The sequence below is a fragment of the Panthera uncia genome, assembly GCF_023721935.1.
Source record: "Panthera uncia isolate 11264 chromosome C1 unlocalized genomic scaffold, Puncia_PCG_1.0 HiC_scaffold_3, whole genome shotgun sequence".
Lineage (NCBI taxonomy): Eukaryota > Metazoa > Chordata > Mammalia > Carnivora > Felidae > Panthera > Panthera uncia.
In genome coordinates, this window is record NW_026057584.1 from 69,132,237 (window position 1) to 69,148,373 (window position 16,137).

The 16,137-nt window shown below is 39.3% G+C and overlaps 1 protein-coding gene across 2 annotated transcripts in view; it reads right to left on the reverse strand.

Moving 5' to 3' along the window:
- GCA (grancalcin) overlaps positions 1-11,090 on the reverse strand; it is a 29,539-nt gene extending 18,449 nt beyond the window's left edge. The window contains exons 1-3 of one of the 2 annotated variants that reach the window (XM_049615586.1): positions 10,851-11,090; positions 8,674-8,838; positions 5,038-5,107 (exon numbers count right to left, since the gene is read on the reverse strand). In XM_049615586.1, coding sequence (XP_049471543.1) covers positions 5,038-5,107; positions 8,674-8,838; positions 10,851-10,877 — 262 coding nt within the window. In that variant the 5' untranslated portion in view covers positions 10,878-11,090. The remainder of the gene's footprint in view (positions 1-5,037; positions 5,108-8,673; positions 8,839-10,850) is intronic. The other variant, XM_049615585.1, reaches the window with a different exon arrangement.
- Between the last annotated feature and the right edge of the window lie 5,047 nt (positions 11,091-16,137).

Sequence of the window (16,137 nt, forward strand, 5' to 3'; positions counted from 1 at the left end):
TAAACCTACAAAGGTATTATAGTCCCAATTTACAAATGAAGAAACAGAGGCCCGGTGGAAAAGTCAATACAGGAGCCCAGTCCTCCTTCAAATCCTGTTCAGGTGGGAAGAAGCAGGGTGGCAAAGTTTCCATGAGCAATCCCTGGATGGCATTCCATCATTTTGTCAGGCAAATGGTATGTTTTGCTTTCAAGTTAACATGGCACCCATCCGTTATGTGGGAGAATCTCAACAGATGATAACAAATGGCAAGAACTGAGTCTTCATATAAGCATACCTTCAATCATAAAATAAGATTGAATGTATATGTATAGAAGATTAAATATTTTTGACAAAGAATAGAGAAGAATTTTTAGGAAAGTTCATAGATTTTTAATACCCCATTGGAATGGGAAAAAATTAAGTTTCTAAAGTCATAAACCATTAGAAAAAAGAGAATGAGAGAACATAAAGGAAAAGAATTGTAAAATAGTAAGATGAATGGAAGTTAACTAACCTAGATCTGAGAAAGTGACCATGAACACGCAATAAGAAAAGCTGAAAAGTAGCCTAGTTATCCAGGGGAAGACCCCAAACATGTTTAAGAACTGGTAGTATTTCTAAATATGGGTGTGCAGGTAGAGATAAAAACAGAATAACCAATTGAATATTTGTTTAAAAAGTATGTACAGCCCCCAAATCCCTCCTTGCCTTAGCTCTGTAGATGGATACTATGTCTATTCTCACATCAGCAGAAGCCTGGCAATTTGCTGTCTGGAGAGTTCTTCCAATTTCAGGGTATCAGGCACATATATGAAGCCCTAACCACTAACCAATGACCAGTAACCCTTACCCTCTAGCACTGATACTAACATTGACTCTAACATTAACCCTAACACTAACCCTCTAGAGAGGTCTCTGCACGACAGGATAACAGTTATATACCCTAACAATAATCCTAACACTAACCGCTAACCCTTAACCCCTAATACTAACACTAATCCTAATCCTCACTATAACTCTAACCCTAAAACTAACCTTAGATAGGAGAAAGTGGCTTCCGGAATACATGGTAAGAAAAGCTTTGAGAAGCAGCCTAGTTATCCTGGGGAAGAATCTCAAAATTTAAGAATCTGTAGTATTTCTAAATATGGGTGTGAAGGTAGAGATAAAAACAGAAGGACCAACTGAATATTTATTTAAAGAGGATACAGAGCCCCAAATTTCCTCCTTGCCTCAGCTCCATAGATGGATGTCATGTCTATGCTCACACCAGAAGTTGGGGGATTTACCATCCAGAAAGGTTTTTGAAGTTCAGGATGCCAGGCACATGTTCAAAGGCCTCACCACTAACCAATAACCACTAAGCCCTAACCTCCAACCCTGATACTAACAATCACCCTAACATTAACCCTAACACTAATCTTCTGGACAAGTCTTTGAATAGCAGGATACCAGGGACATACCCTAACATTAACCATAATCCTAACTCTAATTTTAACCACTAACCAGTAACCTACAACCCCTAACCCTAACACTAATCCTGACTCCAACCTTAACCCTAGAGATGAGAAAGGGGCTTTCGAAGCACAGTTTTTCTGATTAAAAAAAAAAAGAAGAAGAAAACAAAAACAAAAGGTGAGCAGCAGTCTAGCTATCCATGAGAAGACCCTAAACATTTAAGAATTGGCAGTTATTTCTGAAAATGGATGCAAAGGCAGAAATAAAAACAGAAGGACAAATTGAATATCCATTTAAAGAGTATTTAGAGCACCAAATCCCCTCCTTGCCTCAGCAGTATAGATGGCTACGATGTCTATTCCCACCCCAGCAGAAGTCCAGGGATTTACTGTCGGGAGAGATCTCTCAACAGCAGGATACCAGGCACACACCCAAAGTCTTCAAACCTAACCTCTAACCTGTAACCCTAACCTTAACCCTAAGACTATCCCTAATCCAAACTTTCTGGAAAGGTCACTGAACTCCAGGATACAAGGCAAATACAAGAACGGTAACCCTAAACCTAATGCAAACCCTAACCATAACCCTAGAGCTGAAAAAGTGCCTTTTAAATACATGATACAAAAAGTTGAGAAGCAGCCTAGCTATCTTGGAGAAGATGCCAAACATTTAAGAACTGTGTGTGAAGGTAGAGATGAAAACAGGAAGACCAGGTGAATATCTATCTAAAGAGTATTTAGGGACCCAAATCCCCTCCTTGCTTCAGATCGGTAGATAGCTGCCATGTCTATCATCACCCCAGCAGAAGTCTGTGGATTTATTGTCTGCAGAGGTCTCTGAATTGTAGGATACCAGGCACATTGCCTAAAACTGACCCTGACCCTAAGGCTAACACCCCTAACCTAACGCTACCCAAGATCTGAGAAAGTGGCTTTCTAAACATATAAGAAAAGCTGTGGAGCATCATACTTATCATAAAGAAGACCCCAAACATTTAAAATTGGTAGTATTTCTGAAAATGAATGTGAAGTTACAGATAAGAAGACAATTGAGAATCATTTAATGAGTATTTAGAGCCCCACATCCCATCCATAGCTCAGCTGTATATAAGGCTCACATGTCTGTTCTCACCCAGGCAGAACTCTGGGATTTTATTCTCTGAAGTGGTCTCTTAACTGAAAGATTCAAGGCAAAGACCCAAACCTTTCACACCTAACACACAATCCCTAACCTCTAACCCTAACCTTCACCCTAAGACTGTCCCTAACCCTAAGCCTCTGGAAAGGACTCTGAACTCCAGGATAACAGGCATATGCACTAACATTATCCCTAACCCTAACCCAAACCCTAACTGTAACCTTAGATCAGAGAAAGTGGCGTCTGAACGAACGCACGATAAGAAAAGCGGAGGAGCATCATACTTGTCCTGGGGACGACCTTGAACATTTAAGAATTGGTAATATTTCTGAAAGTGGGTGTGAAGGTAGAGATAAACATGGAGCCAATTAAATATCTACTTAAAGAGCATTTAGAGCCCCCAAATCCCCTCCCTGCCTCAGCTCAGAGGATGGCTGCAATGTCTATTTTTACCTCATCAGAAGTCTTGGTACTTACATTGTGGCGAGGTCTCTGAACTGCAGGATATTAGTCCATACCCAAATCCCTAAACCCTACTTCTGAAGCCCTAATGCTAATCCTCACCTTAATCCTAAACCTCTGGAGAGATCTCTGAACTGCATGACACCAGGAACATAGTAGAACCCCTAATCCACAACCCACAACCCTTAACCCCTAACCTCTAACCATACACACTAACTAAAACAAATCCTAACTGCCACCCTCTGGAGATGTCTCTGAACTGCAAAACACCCGGAACATACACTAGCATTAACCGTGACCCTAACCATAACCCTAACCCTAATCTTAACCCCAATGCTAGGCCCTTGATGTGAGAAAATGGCTTCAGAACACATAAGAAAAGCTGACAAGCAGCCTACTTATCCTGGAGAAGACCCCACAAACATTTATCAATTGGTAGTATTTCTGAAAATGGGTGTGAAGGTAGAGATAAAAACAGAAGGACCAACTGAATATCTATTTATGGAATATTTAGAGCACCAAATCCCCTCCTTGCCTTAGCTCCTTAAGATGTCAGCAATGTCTATTCTAACCTCAGGAAAATCCTGGGAATTTATACTCTGGAGAGGTCTCTAAATTCCAAGACACTAGGCATACCCAAGCCCCTAAGCTCCATCCCCTAACCCCTAACCCCTAACCTTGAACCTTAACTCTAACCATCTGGAGAGGTCTCTCGACTGTACAATACCAGACACACACCCTAACCCTAACCCTCACCCTAATCTTAACCCTAAATCTGAAAAAGTGGCTTCCTAAACACATGACAAAAAAGCTGAGAAGCAGCCTAGTTATCCTGGGAAAGACCTCAAACACTTAAGAGTTGCTATTATTTCTGAAAATGGGTGTGAAAGTAGACATAAAAACAGAAGGATCAACTGAATACCTACTTAAGAAGTATTTAGAGCCCCAAAGCCTGTTCTTGCCTCATCAGTAGATGGCTGCCATGTTGATTCTCACTCCAGGGGAAGTCTGGGGTTTTATTCTCTGGAGAGGTCTCTGAACTGCAGGCACATATCCTAACCCTATCCCTAAACTCTAACACTAACACTAACCTATCTAGCAAAAACAAGGTATTTAAATAACTGTTTATCAAAGACTGAGAACCCTCCTGGGTCCTCTATCCTCTTTTCCTACCAAACAACCAGCCCAAAAGGAAATCCCAAAATACGCTGATTCTCATTGTTGCACGACAAACTGCCCCACCAGACTACCAGACATTGAAGCCTATAGTGAATACCAAACCAACACCTCGGAGCGTCTCACCTGCATTTCAGTTAAATATGTATGACAAGGATCAGCACACCTGAGAAAAGCATCTAACATGAAAGACAACCAAACAAACTGGAAAAAATAATTGGAGAAAACACAGTTTACAAAAGAAGGAAAAACTTTGAAAAATACATTAACAGTTTCAGAGAGATAAGGGAAGACTTCACCTACATGAAAAAAGAAGAGAAGCTCTTGGATTTTAAGAATATGATAGCAGAATTAAAACACTCATAGAAGGGGGGCACCTGGATAGCTCAGTTGGTTATGTGATTCTTGATTTCAGCTCAGATGACAGTCTCAGGGTTGCTGAGATAAGGCCCTGAATCAGGCTATGCACAGACAGCATGGAGCCTTCTTGAGATTTTCTTTCTCCCTCCCCTGCTCTTGCTCTCTCTCTCTCTCAAAATAGATAAATAAACTTTAAAAAAAGAAAACTAAAATCTATAGTGATAAAAGTATGTTATTTTGAGATCTGGAGGCAAATTTCAAGAGTCACCTGAAAAAGCTGAATGAAATTTCGTCTAGGAGTAGTTAATGTCAGGGAGACAGTTATGTACAAGGAACACAAGGAACAGTTATCTTCACAATAAGCTTTGCAGAATTATTTGATTCTTTAAATTATGGGCATGTATACCTGTGATAAAAAGATTTTTTTTAACATTTTAAATACGGGGGTGGGGGAGATCTCACGTGAGTAAGTTCCACTAATTCCAGACTGTGTCAAACATTTCTGAAGTTCCTCAGCATCCACTTCACCATCCTGTTAAAAAATAATTATAGCCTGATTTAATGCACAGCTGTATAAAATCATATTAAAGTGCTGACTGGCTGTTCTAGGCCAATCAACAGACACGCATTTTTTAAAACATTATTATCAACTACAAAATTAACAGAGACAAGTATTGACAACAAAGGCAAATTACAGAAGAGCATACAAAATAAATAATTTTTCACAAATTATATTCTATTAATTTGTAAGCACTTCAAATACAATCTATTTTCTCTACTCCTGAGAAACAACATAATCATTCTGACCTATAGTAGGTCAAAATAACATCTGTTGAGAGTCATTGGAACTCTACCTAAAACAGAAAATTGATCAAAATGTGTTCAGAACAGTCTCAGACACATTCCCTTAATGCCCCTTTCATGGGGGGGATTATTTCTAAGGGATACTGAGGTTGTAACCACTGAAGCAGTAACCGGGAGGAGAGAATCCCTTCCCCCCTCCACCATTACCCCCAGTCATCCGGCATCTTGTTGGTATTCTTCTGATTACTGCCCAAACATTCTTGTTTGAACTTATTGTGGGAAATAAATTTTTTTTAAACACAAACAAGAAATCACAACCAAAGTAAAACAGGTTGAATATTTTCATCGTGTTTCAGTATCTCACCCTATTTTCTATAAAAATATACAGAGCAATTTACTTGGAAGCATCACAGACATTGTCTAAGTGCAAAAAAAAATAGCTCTGAGGAAGGATCGGGGAGGCAAATTTAAAACACAAACTTTTTAAGAGTTCATTTTTGTAAGAGACCCAAGAAATGAAAAAAAAATGTTTCCAAACTACTTCTAAGAAGTATCATAAACACTCATATCTTAATGGATCTTTAGCAGGGAATTCCTTATAACAAAAATTTCGGTAGAAGAAAAAATCCCAGTAGTTCTAGCAGGAATAAAAAGCATTCTTTCCAATGGATCATCCATGTGCCTACAAAGAGTATCTAAGTGTTCCTTTCTCTGCCACGCATAGTTTTTAGATTTCTCTTATAAATTTTTAAATTCTTTAGTAAGAGAGTTGTACTTTATAAAATCACCATTTGTTTAGAAGCAAAGCTAGGTTAGAAATTTTTCCTCCAATGATAAAGACCTTAGAAGGAATTTTTATTTAAACAATTGCCTACCTCCCTATTATATCAAATCACTATTATATTTCAAGACTTTGAAAAATTAGGCATACATTTCTAACATGATTGGAGAAGAAATCATCAGTAAACAACACCAAAGAAACAAACAAAAACAATCAAGGAAGTCTACAGCTGCCACTGTCAATAGTATCTCCATGAAATGACGGCACAGATGCCAGGTCATTGTCAATTATTGCACAGGAAATTTTAAAAGACAATCTTTTACAAATTATTAAATCAGAAGAAAAGGTAGGAAATGACTTTTGTCTCATTTTTTTTTAAAAATGTATTCTATCTTCTAGTACGCTTAACATAACATGGTTATAAATCACCTTTAACTTTCCTTAAGTAGGAAAATGATACTCCACCCGAGACTAACATTAGTTATAATTACTCAGCTTCATCAATTGTTTTCTCATTTATAAGAAATAACGCATTGTGTAAACATTAGGCTCAAACTTAAAACTTTCTAGAAAAGAGAAATTTGCATCTACTAAAAACCTTGACCAATCCAATTAAAATGAGGGAAATCAGTCCCATGTGGTCTGATGATTTCTGTTCAACCATGAGCTTCTCTAACATTTCATGGAAAAGCCCACTTAGTGTACAGAAGAAGTTTCTCTGAATTATATACATTCAGAGACATAGAAGGGACCTTGAAGAGTATGGAAATTCTTTTGTAGGGAAAGAACAAAGATTACAGAGGAAGCAAAGGTGAACAGCAGTAGGTTCAAAAGACACACAGAAAAAGTCATTATAAATTCGGGTTAAGGAGTATAAAAATTATGTTAGTCTTTGTTAACCCTTTTTGAAGAGAGTGAAACTAAGAACAGTACAAACACAGCAAATTAGTGTTGACGATTTTAACACTGAAAGAGTTCAGAAGTCAAATAAAAGTCTCTAAATATATATGCCCAGTTCCTATGTTTTAAGTTATAATTTTATAAAATAGATTTAATATATAGTCACTTATAGATAACAGACTTATTCCCAGCATTACAGTACTTAAGAGTTCTTTGCGGATTGGAATGGTATAATGTAACCGTTAGCATTACAGTTAGCTGCAAATAATAGAAAATACTACCTAAGAGATTTAAACATTCAATAAGGGTTCATTGTTTTGCACAAGAAGTCCAAGGCCAGGCAGAACAGGACTGTAAGGCAGCTTTAAGATGCCATGGATCTCTGCATTTTCCCATGTATCCCATCCAAAGGACTTTATCTCAAGCTTGTTGACTCAAGGTACCAAGATGACTGCTGCACCTCCGAACTTCAAGTTCCCTTTCTAGGCAAGAAGTAAGGAGCAAAAAAGGCCAACACTAGTTCCCAGGAAGGATTTTCTCCCTTAGAAATGGAAAGTGTCCTAAAGAAACGGCACCTACATCTCAAGGGTCAGTCCTATGGCACGTGGCTACCTTTACTAATCACAAAGGTGTCCGGGATGACACTGGGGCTTTTCCAACTACCACTACACAAGGGAAAAAGAGGTTGTGAATGGAATTGGGGTCACGAAAACAAAGTGTCTGCCACATATAATAATTCTGTGTGTATCCTCTATTTCCAGCCAGGTATATGGGACCTGGTGAACACTCAAGCGAAAGAATACCGAATGAAAAGTGTTATCAAAGTTCTGTGAAGTTCTAACTACTCAAAAAGTTTTCATCGGTAAGTATAAACGAAGAGATACGGACTGTGACTAAGACTCAGTGTGAACCTGTCTCTTCTCATTTGTCTGGTAGCTGAACCTCCTTTCTGCCCTGTTTTCTTTACCCTTTCCCAATTTGCTTTACCTTCAAGTCTCTCCCAAACTATTCACAATTGAAAAGTCTCCTTTTGACGCTCTGCCCCAGCTTCCTCAAGGAGATTTACACGTAGACCTCTTTCCCCCAATCCTCTTTGGCTCAGTCACCATGCAGCATACCACACTGTTTCCTCTTTCAGTGAAATGAACAATGGGTCAGGTATCATACTAACAGAGTTTTAAAAAAATGAAGTAATTATGACTACCCTCATCTCTGATCTCAAGAGAAAAATCAGTCTAGATAAGTTTAAATACAAATTTCATATACATTTAAAATGACACACTAAGTAACAGAGTTGACATTTCTTTTAAAAAGCAATCACTTCTTAAAACTGATATCTGTGGGGCACGTGGGAGGCTCAGTCAGTTAAGCATCGGATTTCAGCTCAGGTCATGATCTCACCATTCATGGGTTCGAGCGCTGCGTCGGGCTCTGTGCTGACAGCTCAGAGCCTAGAGCCTGCCTTGGATTCTGTGTCTCCCTCTCTCTTTGCCCCTCCCCTGTTCTTTGTCTCTGTCCTTCTCCCTCAAAGATAAACAAACATTAAAAAAAATTTTAAAAACAAAAGCAAAAACAAAAACCCTGATATCTGTGCAATATATTTAGCATCTCACCTGTCCAGCAACAGCAGTGAAGTATGTCCACATGGGGTCTCCTGCTGAGGAATAACTGTCAGAATACGCTGGGTATCCACCGGGGAGCAGGTCTGGCCCTGTTCCTGGCATTGGTTGTCCTATCTGCAGCTGCATTCCTGGCATCTGACCGCTAAAGTTTCCAAACTATAAGAGTGAAAAAGGTTAAGATTATAAATGCAAACATTATTTGTTATCCACTAAAGTAATATTTATGAGTTGTCTACTGAAAAGCAAGGATAGAAAGAGTTCCTAAAAAGCAACCAAATTCACTGTCACAAAAGCTGTTTGCTAAAAAATCCTAGATGTCTGGCATTACGACATAATTCAGTTCACTAATATGTTATCCGGCATCAAAGAAATGTAACAGAAGAAAGTACTCTCTAACCTTTAGGAACTTAGCAGATGAACATGACACACAATTTTTAAGTGTTTACCATCAACATCACTGAAATAAACAAAAAGCAATTTCACCTACAGTCAAACTAAGAAGTAGTATACCTCGGACACAGAAGAATACATGGTAAATACAACGAAATTGTGAACTAGTCATGGGCAACTGCATAAGGTGCAAACATCCTCTCCCCCAGAAAATATCCTTTTAAAAAGACACCAATAGGAGAACCAGGGTGACTCTGTCCGACTTTGGCCTCCGACTTTGGCTCAGGTCATGATCTCCTGGTTTGTGAGTTCCAATTGTGAGCCTCCTTTGGATTCTGTGTCTCCCTCTCTCTCTGCCCCTCCCCCACTCGTGCTGTCTCTATCTCTCATAAATAAACTTAAAAAAAATATTTTAAGACATCAATAAACAGATAAAGTGATAATTCCAACCACAGTCTTCAAAACTAGTAAGAATAGCAATACGAATACCGACAATAATAATGTACAGCTAATATTTACTGAAAGCTTTTTATAGGCCAGGTACTAAATACTTTCTGTTATGTGATTTGATTTTCCAACAACTTTATGAAGTATGAAAATACTATGTACGTTCTGCAGTTGAGGACCTAAAACTTAAAAGGTTTCCTAAACTAGTAAGAAGTAAGACCATGGTTAAAATGTAGATAGTCTGATGTTTGTTTCCTGCTACGGTATGGTTTCTCTCTACTTTTTTCACTTTGCAACTTGGTATACATTTTTAAAACCTCAGAGAGGCATTTTATTGAGCATTTTTATGAGTCTGGAGGAGAAAGAAGTATCGAGATTGTTCATTATTCCATTTTGAACAAAAATCTTGACCTGATCCTTGAAGGATGAGTAGAGACTGCCAGAATGAAAAGAAAAAAAGAATTCTAAATTGGGGGGAGGAGGAGAGTGAAAAAGGTAGGATACTACCAACAGTTTGAAGAACTGCATCACTAGATGTGTACAGGGCAAAGGTATGGAGGAAGCATTGGAACTCAGGAAATGCACTTCAAACTCCAGGAAATGCATGACTAGATCATGAAGCAATTAAGAAAATAAATAGTAAATGTTAAAAGGATATAATGGATAAAAAACAAACAAAAATACATGGAGGTTTTTTTGTTTGTTTTGTTTTTTAAGTTACTTCTTTGAAGAGAAGAGACCAATAAAAGGCCAAATTTAGGAATTAAAAAGAGTATATAACCACAATTACAACTTCCAACTCTCAAAGGTGATTTAGGATAAACAGTTATGTAAGAAAAAGTAACCTAACCCTGACCACTTCCCCCTAAAAATCTAGAACAGATTGCCCTTGGTAGAATAGCAAAAATTAGGAGACTTTTAGCATACCTTATTTATTCATAAGCAACTTAAAGGGAAGAAAACAAGAAGTGGTCAAAAAATCGGAAAGAGGACGTGTAGCAAAACTGAGGAAGGTGTGGGTCCACCACAAAACATCACTGAACAGGAAAAGGGTGCTTTGGTTCCTCTAAACCAAGAAGGCAATTTCTAAAAGCACAACACATCCCTGGCTCCACAAGGAGCACCTAAGGTGCCCCTCAGGGACCAGAAAACCTGTGGCTCCCCGCTCCCCTTGACCCCAGCTTCCAGCACAGTGCAGTCTCAGCCCCGCTGAGTACGGGAGACTAGCCACGCGAAGCAGAGACAGAAGGCGGACCCCTCAGGCTGGCACCGCCCGCAGGGACGCTCCACCTTGCAGGGGCGGAGGCTGCGGAGAAGCGACCAAGACTCACCCCTCCTCCGTATCCCGGGTAGGCCATGACGAGCTGAATAAGCGTCCCTCGTCACCCTTTGAGTCAGCGTGCGCCCAACTGGAAGAAAGGAGGAGGAACCGATGCAGATGCAAGGCAGATGCAGAAGCAAGTAAGGCAGAAAGATGCGCTAGCCGCGGGGTTTACTTCCCTGCGACCGCCCCTTCCCGGAGTCGAACCCCGCCTTGCTCGGCTCCGATTGGCTGAGTCCCGTCCCTCGGGGCCCAAGCTACCGAAACTCGAGCCTTCAAGGAATCTAATCCCACCCACCTCATCTCTGATTGGCTTCACGCACCCAGCCCCCCTCTTGCTCAGTTCCTATTGGCTCGCTCAGGTCTCGCGCTCTCTCCTCACCAAACTGCAGAGAAGGCTTTGCTCCGGTAACTTACTTACTCTCTTTTTGGCAAGGGTCTCCAGGTTGAAGTTTCCTTTTCCTGAGAACCCCTAAACCCGCCAGTCCATGGTTTCTTTTAGCCTACTCTTCCACTCTTTTGAGCTGTGCTTCCAAATATACATTTGTGAATTTCAAAACTTTCAGTTACTCACATTTATTTTTGCGTAATGTTGACGTCACATCATCAAACTTTGAAACCTTCATCATCTCTGCCCCAAGGGGAGTGCTTCTGAGCTAAAACCCACTTCATGCGAAATTTTACCAGGTTATTTGTAGTTTGATAGAGAAATGGCGAATAGAGTTGCCAGATTTAGCACATAAAAACACAGAATGTTCAGTTAAATTTCATTTTCAAATAAACAATTATTTTTTTTTTTAATGTATGCAGGTCCCAAATATCACACGAGATATACACTTATACTGAAACATTCGCTGTTTATACGTTAGTACACAGGATGGCCTGTATATTTTCTGGGAACTCTACCAATGACTCAACCTTTAGGCAAACTCTTCGGATATGCCCCTCAATTATATGCACCTAGCCAACAACTTGGTTTATATCACATGGTGAAAAAAGTTATTTTAATGTATTAAGTAACAGTATTTGATAGTTCTGCTATTCTCTGGAACTCAAATGAATTTTGTAGCTCTGGCTTTAAAAAGACCGTATGCACATACACACATGAGAGAACAGGATAGCTGTAGCTTTAGCTTAAAAATGGAAAAAAAAAAAAAAAAAGAGGATGATATTAGATCTGAAGAATATGACAACCAATAAAATGTATCTTAACATTTTAAGGATGGGGGATGAGATTTAGACATATATTAGCAGAGGAAAACAACGTTGCAAAGCTGAGTAACAATTGCCCAGCTACACAACAAAGAAGAAACATACCTTCTGAAATTTTATCAGGAAGAGGCAGAGAGAAAGGAAGATTGCTAATGTACAGGAGACTCTTGAGAAAGTGTGTGTTTAGTTCCTCTAACACAATAAGAAATACTTTAGGCAATAAAGTTAAATTAGTGGCATAAATAAATAGATGATAAAACCTACTTGACAAAAGGAAAAACATGACTGTTAAAGCATCAAGTGATAATGCATTACAAAGCAAAACAAATCATAGCAAGGTCTGATTCTAAATGATTAACTACATACTCAAATGCTCAGAAAGGATTGAGTGTTTTACATCTACAGTGTTAGTCTAAATCTCTGGTCAGAATTTTTGTGCATTTTTTTTTTCATCATAATAGACTGCATTTGTATTGCATTTGTGTATATCAGGGATCAAGTCTCCTTAGCTCTCTTGCATTGCTACAAATCTACTTTCAAAGATAGGGATAGTATTTCCCTCAAGGGCAGAGAAATTTGTTGCAAGCTAACAAAGATACTCTCTCCTTCCAGGGCAAAGTTTGGGTAGGTTTGCTAGCAAGAAATTCCAAAACTTGCAGTTCCTCCATTCTGATACAAACTAACTGCTTGCACAGCACTTGCCTAGCAGGTCCAGCTCACGCTGAGGGATTTGGGAGCATGAGGAATCTATGGGAGCCTGAAGCTCACACTGCCTGTTGTGCTATGAACAATAAAATCCTTTGTCTCTGACAGAGGAATCTCATGCATCTGCAACTTCTATGAAACTGTGACAGGCTACTTGTTGGCTTACAAGTGAGATAAAATGTCAAATCCTTCACAGTTCTTGGCAGTGGAGCTACAGAGCTACCTAGGGAAGTTCCTACTAAAGGGTAGCAGAAGATGCCGTTCCAAAATATGCCACTTTGGCGTAAGGATTATTTTGAATTGAAAGCAACTGAGAAGCAGCAGATACAAGAAAAGCTCCTGCCCTCCCTGCATTTGCCTAAAATCATGCCATAAATTTACAAAAGTGTCCTTCCTCCCTCTCTACCAGGAAGGACAAAGATGATTCCTGCGACAACTTAGACCCTTATCAATGGAGAAGATGCAGACATAAATCTGCATAACAAATCTTACACTTGATTACACTGCTTTTCCAGGTAACCTCCCCACAACTAGTCTCCCCCTCACCTTTCTTCCTTTTCTCTTTAGCTGAAAATGGTATCTAAGCTTGAATCACCTCTGAAAGTTATTAATTTTTCCCTGGGTATCTCCCATGTATACGTGAAGATACATGTTATTAAACATCTGGGTTTATTCTGTTGGTAATCTGTTTTTTATTACAGGGGTGTCAGCCAAGAACTCAGAAAGGTAAAAGGAGAATTACTTTACCTCTTGTACAGAACACCACTGTCTGCAGCATCTCTCTAAACCTAGTACTTCAAATTATAAGTTTTCTAGTATAGGAATTTAAAAATTCAAATGAGCCCATAAAGAGGTTTTTTTTAAGTATATAGTAATGAAAATTTACCTCCATGATTCAGTTAGTATTGTATGACCAATGTCGTTTTATGAAAATGTAAAAACACAATGTTTTGTAAAAAAAAAAAAAAAAAATGTAGAACATTACATTTCTAAAATGTAAAAAAAAAACTTCCAATTTTAAATTATACATTTTCTTTTCTGAAAACACTCCATTAATCTATAAAAATAGCTGCTTACAGAGTGAATACTGTGTAACAGGCACTGTGTGCTGTGATGAGCTGTTGCTCAAAACAGCTCCATCAGGTATATACTATTATTATCTCCATTTCACAAATGTGAAAAGTATGGTGGAAAACTGTATATCACTTGCCCAGAGTTGCATAGTTGGTAGCAAAGCTGAGATTAGAACTCAGGCCACCTTGGCTGCAGAATGTAATCTCTAACAATGCATTTTCCCTTCCCTGCCCACTCCCCACCGTATCATTTTAAAATACAGTAAAAATGATTTACACTATAGGAGAAAATGGTTTAAGGAGTAGAAAAACAGCACACCAATAACTAGACAAGTAGACAAGAAAATTCATTGTTTTGACTAAGATGAGCCAATCAAATTACTTCTCTTACACAAGATACAAGTTTTCTGGTGAGCATTGAGCTTTCATGATTATGTCTACTTATGGTATTTCTTCCTAATCTTCTTGAACTTTGGTCTTACCATAAATTTAGATATTAAACTAACCAGTAAAATACAAACACTGAATTAATAATGTTTTCCTTTCCTATCTGTTGCTACCTCATTTTTCTTTCCCTCTATACAGGGGGGTGGGGGAGTAGGGAGTAGGGATAGGAGAGACAGGGACATAAGCGCCAAGCGTAAAATTTTAATGCTCCTCGGCAAACTTCAGTTGCAGAGCCAAAGGCTACCTCTCTCACAGAATTTATTTATATATGCTAAATACTATAACAAGACATACCGACTAATGAAAAACAACATTACAGGAGCTTATTTTATATCATTAAGAAATTTCACTTAGACTGATTCATTTATTCAAAAAATTATTGAACATCTATAATGTGGCAATGGTTTAAATAAGAAAAAAAATACACCAGGGTTGGAGGAAGTTTTGTACTTCTGGACGTTACATTCTGGCAGAGAGAACAAACAAAAAGTGAAGACAATAAATCAAGTCTGTGGTATGTTAGGAGAGGATAAGTGCTGTGGAACAAAAGAAAAACAAAAGCTGGGTTGGGGGAGTAAGATGACAGAGCAGGTTGCTCAAGGTAACCTCATTGAGAAGGTGAAGTTTGAGCAAAGACTTGACCTGAGTAAGTTAGACATGTAGTAACCTGCAGGAAGAATGTTCCAGCAGAACTAGAGCTACAGTTCTAAGGCAGAAGCCTTCTGACCTGTCAGAGAACAGCAAGGAGGCCAGTGAGTCTGGTGTGGATGGAGCCAGAGGGAAAGTCTAATAATGGTTACAGAGGAGGGGGAATGGGGCAGGTCACCCTGGGCCTTTATTAGGCATTGTAAAGACTTTATACTCTGGGTGAGATTAAGAACCCACTGAGGGTTTGGGGCCTTAGCAGAATATAATATGATTTAATTTGTAAAAGATCACTCTTCCAGCTGTGTTGACAATAGACTGAAGGGGGTTAGCATAGAAGCAAGGAGATCCAGGGGCGCCTGGGTGGCTCAGTCAGTTGAGCGTCCGACTTCAGCTCAGGTCATGATCTCGAGGTCTGTGGGTTCGAGCCCTGTGTCAGGCTCTGTGCTGACAGCTTGGAGCCTGGAGCCTGCTTCGGATTCTGTGTCGCCCTCTCTCTCTGCCCCTCCCCCGCTCATGCTCTGTCTCTCTCTCTCTCTCTCTGTCAAAATGGATAAACATTAAAAAAATTTAAAAAAAAAAAGCAAGGAGATCTGATAGCAATCTGTTGGTAATTTAGAGATGGTGGTGTTTACCAGGGTTAGCAGCTGAGATGGGAGATGTGGTGAAATTATTTTTTATTTTTAAGGTAAGGTACTGATGTTTTCGATTTGCCCTTTATTTATTTATTTATTTATTTTGTTAATGTTTATTTATTTTTGAGAGTGAGACAGACAGAGTGCAAGCTGGGGAGGGGCAGAGAGAGAGGGAGACACAGAATCTGAAGCAGGCTCCAGGCTCTGAGCTGTCAGCACAGAGCCCGATGCAGGGCTCGAACCCACAGTGAGATCATGACCTGTGCTGAAATCAGACGCTTAACCGACTGAGCCACCCAGGTGCCCCTAGATTTGCCCTTTAATGACATGGTGATAAATAACTTTCTCCTTGACCAAACTCTAGCCGGGTTCTTCTGAGCTCTCTTCTTGACTAGGCCTTAATCCTGACCTATAAAGAATTGAACAAACACTAACATAGTTTGACAGCTCCAGGCTGCATCCCTAGGATGACTGTAGCTCCCTTTAAAGTACTTATCTGAGAGAACTCAAGCCTGCCAAAAGAATTTACTGTTTGTTCCAGCCAACATCTGAAGATCGGGCCTACTCTCCTAGTCTCTGT